This window comes from Rhamphochromis sp. 'chilingali' (genome assembly GCF_963969265.1).
Source record: "Rhamphochromis sp. 'chilingali' genome assembly, chromosome: 22".
Lineage (NCBI taxonomy): Eukaryota > Metazoa > Chordata > Actinopteri > Cichliformes > Cichlidae > Rhamphochromis > Rhamphochromis sp. 'chilingali'.
The window spans coordinates 21,717,654-21,735,837 of record NC_137950.1 but is presented as its reverse complement, the minus strand read 5'-3'; the positions used below and the strand labels follow the sequence as shown (position 1 = coordinate 21,735,837).

At 41.9% G+C, this 18,184-nt stretch overlaps 1 protein-coding gene across 1 annotated transcript in view; it reads right to left on the bottom strand.

Annotated features, from left to right (window-relative positions):
* Positions 1-37: 37 nt before the first annotated feature.
* LOC308391400 (protein kinase C epsilon type-like) overlaps positions 38-18,184 on the bottom strand; it is a 54,206-nt gene continuing 36,059 nt past the window's right edge. Inside the window, exons 3-15 of the mRNA XM_080874027.1 lie at positions 15,230-15,395; positions 15,106-15,140; positions 12,992-13,080; positions 12,194-12,323; positions 11,542-11,684; positions 10,378-10,480; positions 9,538-9,734; positions 6,599-6,772; positions 6,353-6,507; positions 5,994-6,132; positions 4,474-4,662; positions 3,235-3,381; positions 38-1,648 (exon numbers count right to left, since the gene is read on the bottom strand). Coding sequence (XP_080730153.1) covers positions 1,499-1,648; positions 3,235-3,381; positions 4,474-4,662; positions 5,994-6,132; positions 6,353-6,507; positions 6,599-6,772; positions 9,538-9,734; positions 10,378-10,480; positions 11,542-11,684; positions 12,194-12,323; positions 12,992-13,080; positions 15,106-15,140; positions 15,230-15,395 — 1,817 coding nt within the window. The 3' untranslated portion in view covers positions 38-1,498. The remainder of the gene's footprint in view (positions 1,649-3,234; positions 3,382-4,473; positions 4,663-5,993; positions 6,133-6,352; positions 6,508-6,598; positions 6,773-9,537; positions 9,735-10,377; positions 10,481-11,541; positions 11,685-12,193; positions 12,324-12,991; positions 13,081-15,105; positions 15,141-15,229; positions 15,396-18,184) is intronic.

The window sequence follows — 18,184 nt, the reverse complement described above, 5'->3', positions numbered from 1 at the left end:
GGGAGGTGGAAAAGGAGCTAGTCTGTATTGGTGCTTATTGTGTGTGTGTGTGTGTGTGTGTGTGTGTGTGTGTGTGTGTGTGTGTGTGTGTGTGTGTGTGTGTGTGTGTGTGTGTGTGTGTGTGTGTGAAGTGAGAGGTAATTCAGCTGCTGGCTCTCAACACGTCTTATCAACCCGGCTGTAACAGACCTATAATAGTATAGTTATAGTATTATGCACAAAGGATTTCTCCAGATACACTTTACAATAATAATAATAATAATTCGATTTAGAATAAAAAAGAGAGAAAGAGCGAGCGAGAGAGAGCAATAAGAAAGAAAAAGCCATTCTTGAAAACATAAAGAGCAAAAGTCAGAAAAAATAAAGCGTGTGGTTTTGGCTGAAAGAGCTGCTGGATGTGGAAAAGGGGAATTGGTGCTTTGAAATAGAGTGCAAGGAAAGGGAAAACACTGACGGTTGCTATGGAAATGCTAAAAAACAGACAGAAAAGGGGAAAAAAGAAATTCACACATTCGCACGCATGAAAATATACATTCACAATAATAATAATAATAATAACAATAATATTAATAAAAAGGCCCACATTCACACAAAAAGGGCAGACCAAATCTCTGAACCTAACAGACGGATGAAATAGCTGGAAATGGGGCTTTTCACTGCTACACAGGCCGCCTCTAACACTCTGCTCGACATAATTAGTTCGATAGCCTGTAACTCGTAAGCTCGACATTCACTTTGTACACAAAGGACAGAGAATGAGTGAATACTTCAGTCATACCATAATCCAACAAAAACAATTTAAAAAACACATTTTGAGGAAGAAAAAAACCACATACACACACACACACGCGCACATGAACAAACAAACCATAAAATATATAGATAGTCAGGGTATTGCACAAAAGGGGATTTGGCCCTAACTGGTCCACAATAAGGACAGTAATAACACAGGTAGGGTGCTTGTCCATGCGCCACGACGCTCCTTTAATAGCAGACAACACCAGCACGATACAGCCACTCAACACAGGCTATATACAAGCCTCTGCACCCAGCACCCACAGTCCACATGTGTACAGGTGCCGGGGAGAGAAGCAGTGTAGGTGTGTGTATGTGTGTTTGGTTTTGTCTGAGCGTGTGCAGTGACCTTGTACTGTAGGAGTGCGCGAGGGCACGTAAAACTTGGGATTGTAGTGTTTGTACGCACGTGAGCGTGTCGATGTGTGCGTGCGTTTGTTTGTGAGAGCGTGTGCATATTCATATTTAAATTCATATTCATATTCATAATGAACCCAGGCAACAACAACAACACAATGCAAGTAAATTATATCTCAAAAGTAACAACAGCCAATAGCTTCAAAGTAAAGGACTGACCGTGTGTGTGTGTTTGTGTGCGTGTGTGATTTGTAAAGGGATTTTATGGATCTATGGAGTGTCAGCATGTGTGAGTGCGTGCATACCGAGTTTAGTGTGGCTGGATCTGTGTGTATTTGTGTATGTGTTAGGTATGCGTCTCCTCGGGGGCGCAGTAGGAGAAGTCCTTGAACTCCTCCTGGTTGATCTGTCGGATAATGGCCTCGTCCGTGGGCGTCAACACGGGGTCCTCCTTGGTGAAATCCTGGTCGAAGTTATTCACATCTCGTTTGGTCTTCTGCAGACGCATGCACACGAAAACACACACACAAAGGCACGGACGGAGGGAAGGATGTCAGAGAACGTTCAAAATTACATGACAGCGACACCTTCTGACCACTGTGACTTACTGTTCCTTGAAAGGTGCTCTCTTAGGGGGTCTTTAATTAACACGCCACAAACCTTTTAAATCTAGCATTAGCAAAATTGGGATTTCAAGCCTTTTAAGCTACTTTTAGAGACTAAATGGCACAGTCTTTCTTTCACAAACAAAATGAATAAACACATATTAAAATTAAAGTAATTCAGTACACCGAAAGACTTTTTAAAAACACATATTTACTTGTTTTTGAATGATTGACAGAGACAGAGTGCGCTTAAAGCCTGCCATTCTGGAGGGGGAAGCAGGTCATGACTCTCAGTTGACCTCGTAGTATGTGAACTTCCCTTTTTCGATTCTGCCAGCAAACAACTGAATGGGTGACTGTGTCCAAACCTTTGACTGGTACTGTGAGAATTACTCAACATAACGAATTGAGATACTTTTTCAATCTCCGTGCTTATGCCTACTTTAACTTCAGGCTTTCTAGGCTTTAAAATTCCTGAAAGCTAACCTGAAGACTTTTGACAGCATAGTAATAAAGGTGTTGATGTTGAATTTTATATTTGAGACAAAAAGAGACGTACAGTATTAAAAAACAATCCCAGATGAAAGTCTACGATGCAACTTGACACCAGCAGAGATGGTGGTGAAAATATAACAGCCACCGCAGGGCTTTAAAACCTTATTTGACTGGTCCCACTTACCCTAATGTTTCAAATACTTTGCTAACATTAGCTTTTTAACAACTAACTGCAAATGGGGTGATAAAATAAACCTCAAAGTACAGGTACAAAGAACAAAGTACAAAGAACAGGTCCCCCAACTCGGCAGTAGAGGCAGGAATTACCAGAGAGGATGGCAGTGCATGAAATATGCCCTCATGTTTACAGTATTCATAGAATATTTTACTTTCACATGACACTCCTTACAAATCCATCTCCTTTGTCCCTTTCTTGTTAAAAAAGGCAACATCTCTGATTTAAACACACAGCACTTCTCTCAGGCCTCCATCTTTGTTTTACCAACTTCCAAATGAAACCCAAAACTCAACAGCACCACCTGGTGGACTAAGAAAAAGAAGCATTTTTTTTTTTTGGCTGTGTGCTGCTCTCTTTAGTTTAGCCATTGCCAGGTAATGTTAGCAAATATTACCTGAACATTGCAGCTTATGTTTCGTTCTGCTACAGTTGAGATTTTAGCTTAATGATAAATTAGTATTTTGAGAAACAAGTATTTTTTGAGTATTTTGCTAGTTTGTTGGTGTAGTTCCTCAGAATCAGAATATGCTCAGTATATGTCATGTATATAGTCTTTCAGCATTCCAAGTAAATTTAAAACTAAAGAATAATAATTCGGATACCTATCCACAAGTTCACAAAACTACTGAGCCTTGAAAAATGTTTAGTATCAAATACACGATGCATTACTGAAGGTTTATGTGTGAAATAGCTGCATGTAAAACTGTGGCCTGTGTGAGTTCGTGCAGAGTGTGTGTCTCTTACAATCCGGGGTTTAAAGGGTGGTTTGACTTTTCTCTGCTCCAACAGTACCCAGTCGATCTCTCTGAAGAAGGCGTGGGTCTTGATGGCCTCCTCGCCACCCTGGCTCACGACGCAGCCCAGACGCTTGGCCGGGTTCTTTGTCATGAACTGCACAAATAAAACATTTGTATTTTTGGACTTATTCTTCCAGAAAAGCAGGACCTTGAAAACTATTAGCTGTGGTTTAATCCATAACAAAATACACTTCACATCTTTGTTTGCACAAGTAAAGACAAAGGATTCGGGATTGAGGAGATAAGGGGGGGGAGCATTTTGGTGCTAATAATAGAGCCGAGGCATAAACGGCTCTTTGTTTTTAGCATCCACAGTGTCACTGGCAGAGTGATCAAACAGGTCAGCAGAGTGCCGGTGTTATTTACCGCGTTGCTTTTGTTCTGCTGTCTGTTCGGCATTATAAGAGCACTTTGTGATTCACTGCAGTTTTATGACTGCATTTAACCTTTTTTTAATTCTCCTCAGTGTCCGAGGAAAGTGCAGCATGACACCTTTGCATCAAGTGCACTTTGAGTTTGATTTGCTCGTGTGACGCTCTGAGGATAGAAATCTGAATGAAAGTTAAAACGGTGACCACAAGACTCTTGCAGGAACAGTTTTTGTTAATTGAGATGCTGTTGTGTTAAAGCTTGGCCAAGTCTGGGCTGGAATTGAGCCTTTTAGACATTGAAGTTTGTTTTTTGTTTAACTTAACTTCAACTTATCTGCATCGTTACACTCGTTACAGTGCTCATATAGCCGTTCTACATTTCTCTTCATAGCACGTTTAATAAATGTTGGTTGTCCATGTTAAAATACACAAGTACTTTATTAGTACATTCACTCCCAACCACTCATAGGAGGTGGCTGCTGCTCCCTGAGCCTGGTTCTGATGGAGAGTTTTTCCTTTCCACTGTTGCCAAGTGCTAGCTCATAGTGGGGTTATCTGATTGTTGGATTTTTTCTGTATTACTGTAGGGCCTTTACCTGACAGTATAAAGCACATTAATAAGGAGACTGTTATGATTTGGCACTATGTGAATAAAACTGAACTGATTTTAATTGATTTTGATCAAAATCTCCTAAATACAGTTAAAATAAACTAAGCTTTCCTTGTAGAATCAAAAGAAATTGGTGATGAGAGCTTCCCAAGAGCTTACCAGTCCTACAAAAATGTCAGATAATGTTGGGAGAGACGACACGTACCGCTCGGAGAATAGAAACAGCCTCTTTGCTGAGCCACACGGGGTAGAGGACATCGTCGTGGAGAATCGACTCAAACAAGTCGTCTTCATTATCGGCTTCGAACGGAGGCTGTCCGGCCATCATCTCATACATCAGCACCCCAAGGGCCCACCAGTCCACAGAGGCTCCGTACTCCAGCTCCTGCAGGATCTGAATTCAACCAAATGACACAGCTCAAGATGATTACGAGGAAATACATTTCTGCTTGCGTGACATCCTGCAAACAGATCCATTGAGGTGAAGAGCCTCAATAGGATGTACTTTATTCCACTTTAAGTGGTGTAGAAAAGCCAAAACAATGGATAGACCTAACTAATGTCATCAGCAGCAAGAGTGAAAGGGAAACTGAACTACTTAAAGATCATCTCCATACATGTTTAAGAGAGATAAAAAGTCTCTGCATTGAATAATAATTTATCTTTCATATGCTTTTTGACTTCTTAAAAGCATATCTACTTAAAAATTATGCAAATAAAAGTCCCTTGAAATGCTTTAACTGCTGCACACAAGTTTTCTTCAACTTCAGTGTCCACCTTCAGCTGATGTGCACAAACACAGACTTGTGTAATACCCATGATAAGTGATTGCACTCAGATGCGTCATGAACACTTGGCACTTCGGCCGGTGACATTTTTAGGCAATTTATCCAAAAAGTGTTTGATTGATTCCTTAACAAAGACTAAACATTATATTTGTAACCAAGGGGACTGAGAGTCCCCCAGAAGTTAATGACCCTACAGCAAGCACGGTGGTGGAGCCAATAAATGCTTGTGATGACAGCGAAGTCATATGACCCTGAAATGAATGAAGATTGTTCCCTTTCGCACTGAGCAACAGAGCCGGATGTTGATTGTTGTTAATATGATTGTTAGTCCTGACTAAAAGGGAGCTAAAGTTGGATAGACAGCATAAGATATGCACAACTTCTGGGTCTAAAATGTGGCCCAAAACTCTGCTGTGACCTAAACCTGTATTTTTTTTTTAATGGCCAGCAGGGGGCAGTGCAGCAGGCTGCAAAAAATGCTTACAGCTGCATAGAAATCGGCTCCCTTATTTTTGAATTCAGAAAACACTTTCTAATGAACTTATGGGCTCAACTTCAAATTCCAGTTCACACACGGTTAAAAAATGAAGCCATTTGGTAAATTATAGTCATTATTAGGACCAGACAAGTGGTTTGTGGGGTCCTCGGCTACAGTCTGTCCGTCACTCGTCACGAGGTTTTAAAACAGCAAGACAGCAAAAATGAAAAGCACTCAGCTCATGGGACTTCCATCTTTGATACATCAGTACAATACTGATAAGTCTGAATCTGTGATTTTAACTTAGCTCAGATTAATGTTATCAGGACAGATGTTCAAATATCCAGGTGAAATATAATGTTGTTAATAGCTAATAGCTACTTAACAATACAAGGGTAAGAATATCGACCATTATACCCTATCAACATAAAGAAGTGCAGGCCCTTGAGTTAATCTCACCTCAGGGGCAATGTAGTCCGGGGTGCCACAGAAGGTGGTGGTAGTGACTCCGTTAATGATGCCCTCTTTGCACATACCAAAGTCTGCCAGCTTACAGTGACCCTCAGCATCCAAGAGGATGTTATCCAGCTTCAGATCCCTGTAACAGAAAGACACAGATACGCTATTAGCACCATCTACTTTCTAGGAAAGTTTGGTTCACTGGGGGAGGTGCATGCAATGTAAACAGATAATAAGCACTGATGTTTTCTATGGCTTTTCGTACCAAAATAAAAAGCAAAATATAAATATATATTTTCTCTTTGACAGTTAAGAGTGACCTTGATAGAAAAACCAAACGAGGACAGCAGGGTGTTTACCTATAGATGACTCCGTTACGGTGCAGAAACATAAGGGCTGAGGTGACTTCGGCAGCGTAGAACCGAGAGCGAGGCTCATCGAACTTCCTGGATCGTTGAATCTGGAACATCAGATCTCCTCCATTCACATATTCCATTACAAAGAACAAACGGTCCTGCAGACAGAGGGAGGGACGGAGTGGTATTAGACAGGAGAAATGCAGTCAGCTGTTGAATCTGTACGTTTTGCTTCACACGTCAGCCTACCCGTGTCTGGAAACAGCAGTACAGCTGGGTGAGGTAGGGGTGTCGACGGGCGAGGGCCAGGATGCGCTTCTCGGTCATGGTGCAGTCCACGTCGTCGTCCTGCAGGATGACGTCCTTCTTCAGAACTTTAACGGCGTAAACGTCTTCTGTCCCCTTCAGCTCCGCCAGCATCACCTGGATAAGAGATGCGCAGTATGAAACGGCAAAAATTTGTTTATTCCGCGATCTCAGCGTTAACACCTTTTTCTTTTTACGGGGTCATTCGTTATCTGTGGGTGTTTCGAATTGTAGGCATCTTGCATTACAACTGAGTACAACCCATAGTTGCACGGTGATGAAGTGAAGCATTTGTACCACATGTGATTTATGATACATCAGCTGAATTATAATTCAGAATGAATGCAAACATAGATCAGGAGGCATCTGCTTCCACGTATAAGCTATGACTTACATTAATTATTTATTATATACACTGTCTTATATAGGCAGTGTTTGTTTTGTGAGCACTTTACAAGCACTTTGGTTGCTGTATTGAAATGAGCTCTCGAAGTAAACTTAATCAGACTATCTGCCGACTCAACGTTGAGAGTGACGTGTAAAATCCAGGCTGATTTTGTTTACACCGACAAGCCAAAACCCAAAGCCATCACTTCTTGATATGCTGTCTGTCCTTCAAGTGCTCTGATCCAGTGAGGCATGGACTTCTAAAGGTGCCCTGGAGTTTTCTGGCACCAAAACAAAGATCCTGTAATTCCTGTAAGCTTCGGGCAGGCCTTGTTTGTCCATGCTTGGACCAACTTTATCCATCTGCAGCCTGCAAGACTGCAGGACGCACACAAGTAATGCAGTAATGCCTACTACAGGACGCTTCAAACGCTTGTTACTTAAGGTGAGGATTAGGCGTCCTGGTGCGCTGGCACAACTCGCACGCTTTGGTTCCAAGTTACGTCCCGCACGTGCTTTTCATACTAGGTTCAACCACAGTTAGTAGCCTAGGTAGATGAAGAGCAGATGCCCATTTCCTTAATCCTTAATTAGCCTTCTGCTTCTATTATTCACAAGTGTTTTATTTTTTTATACCTCTTTGCTTCTTTTTCACACCTTTTCTCATTGTCTCTGTTTTAAAGAGTCTTTCATATTTTTTTAATGTTTCTCTGTTTTGAATATCTTGTGATTTTCTCCCTTGTTTTTAATACACTACCTCACCAAAAAAACAAAAAGGTCACCATGTGGATTTACTAAGCAAATAGGTAAGAGTCTTCTACTAGATAATTACTGCAGTGAGTAATAGGCTTCAGGTCTGCAACAGTGAGTAACTTCTTCTTTCTCCAAATCGGAAGACATCTCCTCTGGTCCTGGAAAAGATGCTTCTTCGTTTCAGAAGGGTCAAGTTACTGCATCAAGCAAAGAACACAATAAAGAAGACTGCTGAAACCTCTAAAATTAGGTTAAGAAGTGCCAAAGGCATTACTGACAACCTGGAAGGATAGTGGTGAAACATCATCTTTGAGGAAGAAATGTAATCAGGAAGTAATCTTGAATAACTGCGATTGGACACCCCTTTAACATTTGCTGAACTCAAGCACTAAAAGGAAAGGGAAATAAGAGCATTTCAACAAAGTGAGGAGAGCTTAATGGATCGGTGCCAAACGGCTGTGCCCGCCTAACAAAACCGCTTATCAATAAAGCAAATCAGAAAAAAGGCTTCGGTTTGCTGGGAAGCAAAGAGATTGTAAAAAGTGGAAAAAGGTGACATGGTCAGAGGAATCTGGATGTTTAATCTGTTTTCCAGAGCGATCAGTATATCTGAGTAAGAGGAGAGGTGGACGAAGCGATGAAGCCTGTGGGAGCAGTGTTATGACCTGGGTTTGTGTCAGCCGGTCAGGTTGAGCAATGTTATGCACCTGAAAACATCGGGTCAGCTGACTACCTGATTAGACTGAATCATTTTTCATCAACTGATTTTTTTCTCCTCGACGGCGCAGCCGCGTTCCAAGATTGCAACGACAGGAATCGTTAGGCTGAAACTGTGAAAGAGTCCGGAAAATCTACATGTTGGAGCAGACTTCATACAGCGGCCCCGACTCTCACATCTCCAAGAGAGGGAGCTCTGGGCTGAACAACTGATGCATATCTGAATGAAAATAAATGAAGTGACATTGCACAAGCTTTTCAAAACGATGCAACAATGCAACAAAGTTAAAGGTGGTCCAATGAAATGTAAGAGTCCTCCCACTGCGCCAGACAATGGGAAACTGGCTTGGCTCGTTACTCAGACTGGGTCGTCTGGCTTTGTCAATTTTGCTCAGATTCATCCTGTTCAATCACAGACTGCAATAGGTGTAAGATCATCAATATGAGTCACTCCAGTGAGTGGTCATAATGTTTTAGCTCGTCGGTGTATTATAAAATGCAAGAGGGGGTTTACAGTGATAAAATTATGAATGGAACAATATTATATGATCTGTTTTTGGTCTCTAGCAGCTGGTGATTGAAACAAATGGCTCTTTATCTGCTCAGAGCCCCAATATATTTACCAGCTATTCTCTAACCTACCATCTGGTGTTGGGCAGGTAATCTGCAGTAACTATACAAAGGTTTTACAGTGACCTGCTGCTGGACATTGTATCAACATGGTACCAATTAATCCTGCAACCCATAAATAGAAAACAATAAGCAGAAAAATCTAAACTGCACACAAAACATTACATTTAAATTATAAATAAAAGCAGGTGCCTGAATCTAATGCAATGCACATGAGCGTCAGTCTATTCTGCTCCCCTGATATTATTCACTTCCCCTGATAATTCAGCTGTTATGAATAATGGGAACCCCGTGAACTGGTTGTTGATTTAAAAATAAAAACAGTTTAATTATAAACATAATGAGGAACAAACAAATAAACATCCCCCTCGCACGCCTCCTCCGAGCTCTCCCACCTTGCCGAAGCTGCCTTTGCCGAGAACCTTGATGAAGTTGAAATCCTTCAGGCTCCTCCTCTGGCTCTCTCCGTTCTGCCTGGCTGCCGAGGAGGACGAGGAAGAGGAGGTGGTGGAGGAGGAAGAGGAGGAAGAGTGCTGAGGTCCCTGCTGGTTGAGCGACAGCGCGTCCTGCAGGCGATCCAACTCTGCCAAGTCTGTGGGTGTCATCGGAAAAGCAGATCAGACATCAGCAAAAACAGGCTGGCTGACTTTTCTCTTTTTTCCTGTCAGCATTCAACTCAATTATACGGAAATAAGAGCTGTTTAGAAGCATTACACATTTGTTACTGATTGCTTTTCAATAAACTTTGAAAAAAACAAAACAAAACATGATCACATCCTCTGTTAAAACCTGGAATGATTCACTCCCCGGACCAGGGCGATTAAATAACAGCAGCGAGCGGCGCCGTTGTCATCGGCGTTTGGCTCGACGAGAACAAAAAAAAAAAATGGGACGACTTCCACAAAGAGAAAGTTAACTTTTTTATTTCTCAGCTTGCAAAGTGTGATAATGCGATGACTAACTGTGACAACCAAATGGTGGTGGGCGGTGGAGGGATAATTCAATTTTAGCTTGTTTTTAGAAAAAAGAAGAGAGAAAGAAAAAAACAATAACATTTAACTTATTTTTTAAAAACAGCAACAATATTATCGCTGAAATCGAATGACTACCCCTCACTGGTAGAATTACACATTAAACCGCCCCCCGCCGTACCCATCTCGAAGCGGGCTTTTAGACGTCTTTTTGTTGATGTTGCGTATGTGGTTTTTTTGGTGTGTGTGTGTGTGTCGTGTTACCCTGTTGTGAGGGGGAGGTGGGGACAGCTGGCTGGCTGAAGCTGTTCTCCTCAGTCTGAGAGTGCTCAGGAGGAGACTGGGGAGGGTCCTGCCCTGGAGTCAACTGAAGAAAGAGAGAAACACAGAGAGAGTCAACATGGCCGTGCCTTTGGGCTGTCCTCTAAAAATCTGTTTCCTGAATCACGAGTCACGGAGGTGAATCCAAGTTTCTCAGTTGAAAATCGGAGCTTTAAAGCTGCTTTTTACACGTCCAACGCAGGCCTGAACTTTTAAAGGCATTACTAAACACGGGAGCACGTGAGAATACAAATGCGCAACGCAGTCGCTCCCACACAAAGTCTGTGTGATGTCTGATTGACCCAGTGTAAGAATAAAGCAGGTAATAGCTCGGTGAATTCACAGCGAGCGAGTGGGCGTCATGTGTCCTGCCTCCTGTGTGCGCTCCCTAACCCAAACCACGCGGAGTATTTACAGGAGTGAGAACCCATCTGAAACCGACTCCTGCCGTTGTGTGCCGCGTGTGAGTGAGGACATCTTTGAACAACGTCCCGAACTGATACTCCAGAGTCTGAAAACAGCTTGTGCTTTTCATCCAACAGTAACAGAAATACATTCAGTTTGAAATGCGTAGTTGGACAAATAGATGGACACCCTTTGAGACGCCTTAGGAGTAAAATGCAAAGATGTGCACCACACAATGATGAAAAACAGACGGTTAGCTTAGCTGAGCTTCCCACAAACACTAGAAAAAAAGAAGGAACCAGTAAGCTCCTTAATTAATGAAGCTCCTTAATTAGCACATTATACGTGTGACTCCACAGGTTAACCTGCCGGCCTCAGGGAAGGTGCTACAGCCTGGGAAAAGTCCCAAATGCATTTTCTGTGCACATCTGAGGTGCTGGAGTTTATTTCCTCGGGTAGAACTCGAGCTCACCACCTGTACATACATGACAACGGTATTTCTCTCTATAAGGACTGAAACAAGTCTTTTCCCATATTATCTTCCTATTTCTCTTGCATTAACAAGGTGAGTTTTATGGAAACTGGACAAGTGGAGGACAACTTATGTGGTAGGCCTAAAGGAAATGCAGCAGATGAGCAGTATTTAGAAGTCACGTCCTTAAGAGAAAATCTAGTAAAGACCTGACACGGGCGGCTTGTTACCTTCCTCCTGCGCTGCGCAGTGTTGGAGATCTTGTCAGGTGTGACTCCCAGGTCAGACAGGACCTTGGCGATTCCTCGGGCGTCCACGCCGCAGTTAGGAGCTACATTGGTCTCGCACCGCCTGTGCACATTCATCTTACACACTGTAAAAAAAAGAAAGAAAGAAAATGTGAAATTTAAACACATAAACCATGTCTCCTGCTACTACAACCTAAGTGCTCATTAAAGGCATTTTACTTTAAAAATCCAGAAATGAGTCTGCAAACTAAAAATGTATATTCTTTAAAATACATTTAGTATAAAACATGAGTTAAGACCAAGGAAGCCATTTTTGCATGACAAAAAACAAGTGCAAGTGGTGGACTTTACTTGGGGATACTTCTGAAAATTAGATTAAAAAGAAATTCTATGTGAGTATGTAGAGTCTATAGCAAAAGCCTAACACTATTTTTACCAGAAATGTAATTAATCATGGGGGAAAAGCAATCATTTTTCATTTGTTATCATGTTTTAACAGATGTAATGAAAACGCTGTTCCTCGTGGCATCCCTGTTTACATCATGTGGCTTCAACATGCAAATATGAGCACCTGGGCTGCCATGATGTTTCCCCGTGGGCTCTCATGTGAATTCCCCACTGCTCATAAACTCACCTTTGCACTGCAGGCCCTGCCTCATGAGGCCCCACAGCAGGGAGCCGCAGTGGTCACAGAAAGTGGGGACCTTGTAGTTGTGGATACTGAACTTATGGGGCATATTAACACTGAACCGCTGTGAGCCCACCTGCAGAGGGAGACACACACAGAAGAACACACAGACACACACACGGGGGCATTAACGAGAGGTCAGGGTGGCATTATCAGAGGAGCGTTCTGACACACATTGCTTTAAGCAACAGATTTGTTCATCAGTGGCCTGAATGTTGAGCGTCTCTGTCCATATTCAGTATTTCTTTCATGATTCCTACTCTCTGAAACTGTGAGGATCAGCATTTAAAATAACAATACAATCAAGTTTAATTGAAAAAGAGGTAAAATAATGCTAATAAAGTCAAATCAAAGTGAGTTTTGGCGTATGTGTATTCTCACTGTAGCAAAAGTATTAAAAGATCATTTGTATTTCTATTGTTGGGGTTAAATTATGGAACAATGCTAACATAACCATTTAAACCTGTTTAATTTTCCTGGAAACAACAGCACAGGCAGCGCACAAAGTTCAACCAACTAGTATTAGCCACAGTGCACACCGCTTTCTATGCATAAGGGCCACAAGACTACTTGGTATATCTTTATATGTGCTCTTCTCACTGTCTAAGTTATGATTTCTGAATAAAAAACAATTAATAAACTTCAGTTGAGCCTTTAGTTAGCAAATAATGAACTGAGGTCCACTAAAAATCCTCTCATTCCTGCAAAGTCTCCGTGCAGCTGAGTGTTTGCAGACGTGTGTACCTCCTCAGGTGTGTCTTCCTGCTTCTTCATGCCGGCACACTTGGTGATGATCAGCTCATGGCAGCGTTTGTGGACAACACACGTGCACACTAAAAGGCATTCACACACAACCTTGGTCAAATAAACATATTTTCATTTTGAACAACAGATGTGTGAGAGGCAGAGGGACATCAGCTTCATCTCAAAGTGTGCTAATCTGATTTTTCCAGCTGCAAACAAACAGCAAGCTATAAGAAAGCCTTATCTGTTCTTATCATATCTCAGATCATATTTACACAAAATTAAGTATGAACTGGGAGGCAAGTGTAGTTCAACAAAGCACTGCAATGCAGCCGCACATGCCACTGCCGACCAATCCTGAAAGATCTGGTTGACCCGCTCTGAATATCAATATGAAAAGGCTAACTAACTAAAATCACAAATAATTACAGTCTACAACAGAATGTTGGTGAGTGAGCATTACCACTGACAGCCACACATCCTCTGCACGGCTCTTCATTAATGAGAAAGACCTAATTAGGCCTACAAATCTAACACGAAAAAGACTTCGAAGAGTAGCTGAATAATGATTATTTAACAATATATTCCTTAACTTGTGTATATCTATCTATCCATATCTGTGCAGGTACTATTAGCCTGCTGACTGAGCTGCTTCCTAACTTAGCCGTAAGGGATTTTAATCGTGGGAGTTACATTTTCTCGGTTAAATGAATGAATGAAGGTTAAATGAATAAAAAGCACAAACGAAAGAATTTTCATAGGCAGCACAACTCACTAGGAGACATTAACAATGGATAATTCAGCAAAAAACAGAATTAGTTTCCATTTGTCTTTGTTAATATCCATTACTTTCATATTCACAAGCAACGATTAGTCTACACAGACTGTGCAGTATAAGCAACACGTCAACAGGAGCACATGAGCAGCTTCCGTTCCCTTCCTCTATCTTTACAGGATGCACTCAGGTGTACTGTTGTAGTGTCACAAAACAAAACAAAAACAACCCACATGAAACATAAAAAATATGCTTCGGTTCGAGTGAAATTCGAGCCCATATGCATCAATGAAAACTGCATAGCTCAACCACCTGCTGCGCAGAGAATCATTTTGACACCTAAACACCATTCTGTTATCAAAACATCTTTATTATGGTTGCATATTTAAACCAGGGGAAAGAAGAAATGCACCGCGTTTAACCACAGACAGCTGTGTTGATAGAGGCATGCTGTTTAAACTACAGGTGAGACAATAAAATATGATCCAGGAAGTCCAGTTGGCGTACCAGATGAATGGATTTAAGGCTTATTTATCAAAGGCCAAATTACTTCAGCACAGGCCTCGGTAGGGTTGCAGATGGACGGGCTGAACTGTTGAACTCATTCTTCATTCTTCATTAATGACTCAGTTAAGTAATGTTTTGACTGTTAGTTGCTCCCATCTGACCAAATTCTCATTGGTTGAACGACCGACAGTATAAGTAATACGAATATGGTGAATATCATTCGAGTTTTAAAATAAAACTGGGTTAAAATGATGCGAAATGCTGAAAATATACACAAGTATTTAATGTTTAATGTATAAGCCTGGCAGGAAGAGTACTCACAGACTCTGAGGATTTTTAAAACTCTTTAAAGTTGCCACAAATGTGAGGTTAACAGCAGATAAACTGCATTCGCATTAAAGCAAAGGTAAGAGAGGCACAACTTTTGCTGGCTGCACAGTTTCAACCACTCCACCTTCACCTTTTCCACCGCTAAGCTGCATAACATCTTCCACCCGCACCTCCACAGGCTGCATTATGAAGTGAAGTAATGAAGTACCCTAAAGAGTCTGTTAAATAACACTACGAGTTCAAGCTGAATTTTTAGGATATTTGCAAGCACAGAGAAGAAGAAAAAAGCCTGTGCATGTAATCTTTAATATTATAATATTATGCTTCATTTTGTTTTCTGCTCGTGTAATGCTGTAAATGCGTGGCTCTGGGGTGATGGCGTGGGACCAAATCACAGTTGTCACTCAGCAACATGTAATCCCTCTTGTGTTCTCATGCTTGAATAATAAATGATACGCAATGTTACTTCAGAAATTGGAGTCTGCCGGAGAAAAGTACTCACCCTGACACTGGTATCCCTGCTTCCCCAGCACGCCCCTATCAGATCACACACAGAGGAGTCAACATTTCAGCGGCATCACAGCAAGCAAAAGGGGTCAGATACATGCGATAGATGTTTCACCCACCAGATGAAATCTCTGCAGTGTGAGCAGTAGGTCGGCTGTCTAAGATAGGTGGCCATGAACTTGTGTCCATTGACTTGATGGACGCGCCTACGGACGGCGCCCTGTCGCCGGCGAGGGCCGATCCTCTCGCGAAACACGCGCTCCTCATTCTCGTTGGTTCCTGAAGCTGCAGAGGAAAGAAAAACAGTCAAGGTTATGATGGTTAGCAAACAGCGATGCGCTGCAGAGCACTGATTTGGACTGTCGCCTCACAGCCTGTGTGGGTTCTCTCACCTACTTCCTCCCACAGTCCTAAGACATGCATGTTAGGTTAACTGGTGATTTTGAAATGGCCATAGGTGTGGATGGAAGCTAGATAAGGCTCTTAAGTGCTGAGAATAAAACGTCGTGTGAAAATGTGGGAAAAGGCAAACAGTTCTTGTGATGTCATGGCGTGATCATTATGATCAGACTAGAAACTTACTATACAAAGACCAGTCCTTTCCATATAACTAGTTTAAAACAATTATAGAAAATGTCTTTAGCTCTTTAGTTTAAGTCTTTTTCAATTTTGTCAACAGAGCAGGCACTAGAGGGATTTTGTGTGCTATGTTTACTTATGTCCACATGACTTAATCAGCCAATTTCCAGTGTTTTCCACCATGACCAGTGACCAGCCGGTCAGCCTTCCATATGACTGATTGTGAGTTGGCCAATTTCGTGCATGTGGAACACACACACACCGGCACAGGTAAGTAAACGGTGTGAAAATGTGTACAACAGCAAACCTAGTGAGACACTTAATCGTTTTAAAGAAGCTAACAAAGGTGGCTAAAGCTAACCAGTGCTCAGAGTGAGCTACCAGCCGTGAGCCTCGGTATGAGCAACTAATCAAAGCAGGAAAATTAAGGGGATGAGGAAAAAAGAGGAACTTATAAATTTATATTGTTATCTGGTTCATTTATAAACATACTGGAAAATTATAATAGTACCTGAATTTTGTTTTGTTATATAAATCTGCTGCAGCTGATTTTGTTTGTGAAAAAAAATATGAAACTAAAAGAAAACATAATGCTACAATAACTCTAGTCACAAGTACATGAGCAACATGTAATCTTAATGATGCAACAGTCTGATGTTAAAGAGCTGGATCAGCGACAACGTGCCAATCTATTCAGTGTTTTCCTGTGTATACCGTCCACAGGTCAGCAGCAGGTAGCAGCAGAGCTCGTAGGAAGTTAACAGCAAAGGGTTGGCAGTTTGGAGCGTTTTCCACGCTCGCTATGTCAACAGCTTGTCTTTGTTTGTTTATAAACCATTTAACTTAACTGCAAACTGTGAGTCAAGTGAGTCGACATGACTGAGAAGCGCTGACGCGACATTGTTTTTGTTTCTCTTTCTCGCTCGTTCACTTTCGCCGGTTATGTTCGGTCAGAGACACATTACACAAAGCAGAAACTACAAGCAGGCTGGTCCAGTGTAACACCTGCTGGGAACCTTTCAGTGCATTTATGATAACCTAACATCCCGGCATGTTCAAATTATTATTTAACTTTGGTTGTCTCTTGTCAGGTCCACGTGCGACGTGTGCAGGAGCAGGAAAAACAGCAAGCAGGAGCTTAATGACTCCTACACTGAGCTGAAAAGAGACTAGTGTGAGTAAATTAGATGAATGCAATTTTTTTTATTGTTTAATGTGTTTGTTTTGGGCCTGTTGTTATATGCATATGTATTTATTTGTTAGGAAAACAAAGTAGCCTGACGTTGTGTTACAGATCAAGAATTATTCCCAGTATTTTCCTCACAGATATGAACACAGTTTATTGATTCAGCGCTGGTATCAGGTCATCGCCAGCAGACTGCTGTAGTGAAGGTATCGGTATCATACTCGAAGTAGAAAAAGTTGGCCTCACAGTTAAATGTGCAAAAAACTGTCTTGAGTTTTATGGTTTTCTGAGTCAGTCTTGGCTCAGAGTATTCACACACATCACTGAGCTGCTTCGATTGTACAAATAAGGATCATTTGCATCGTGTTGCCGAGGACGTTTAATCATTCAGCGGCCTCTCATCTTCCTCTGTCACCCCCCCACCCCTTCTTTCTCACACAACACCCCACACCTACCAGCGGCCTATGCATACGTACGTGTGCGGGCTATTTATACTTTCATGTGTGGGCACTAAAACGAAGGATAGCATATTAAAATACTCCTCCTCAGCCAGCACCATCCAATCAGTTGTTCACTTCCTCTCTGCATCTCCCCTGGAAGATAAATGCTTTCCGAGGGCAACCTTAAGACAAGAGAACCACCTCCACTCTCCCTCCCACACGCGCTCCTTCTCTCCGCGCTCCTGTCCTAGTTTGCCTTTCTTTTCACTCGCCCAGCATCTCTCTCCAGGGTGCGTTATAGATGTGGTTACCGCTGAGCCTCTCCAGAGTTCGATTACAGACAGGCTGTCTAGGGACTCTGTGTGTGTGTGTGTAAGTGTGAGTTTTTGTGTGTAACTGTGTGTGTGTGAGATGCTGGTGTTGGTCAGGGTGGCAGCTAAACAGGCCATTACTGGGATCACTTTGTTTTACATAATACATCATCCATCTGTCTAGGACACACAAAGTCACACACACAAAGTCACACACACACACACACACACACACACACACACACACACACACACACACACACACACACACACACACACACACACACACACACACAAGCATGTTAACAAGAAGAGTTGAGGAGGCATAACAACAGGTAAGAGTTATCACCGTAGAGACAAGCGTACTCTGGACAAGCCGGGTGGTCACCCAATAAATGTACACGTCACCACACACACATACACAAATGCACAGACACACACATGCACAGGCAAGCAGGCGATTCGCTTTTGAAGAAGGATCCGAAAGCATGAAATCGTATCTAAATATAAATTTAAATTAAATTAAGAACAAAACAAAAAAATTAAGCTGCATTTCCG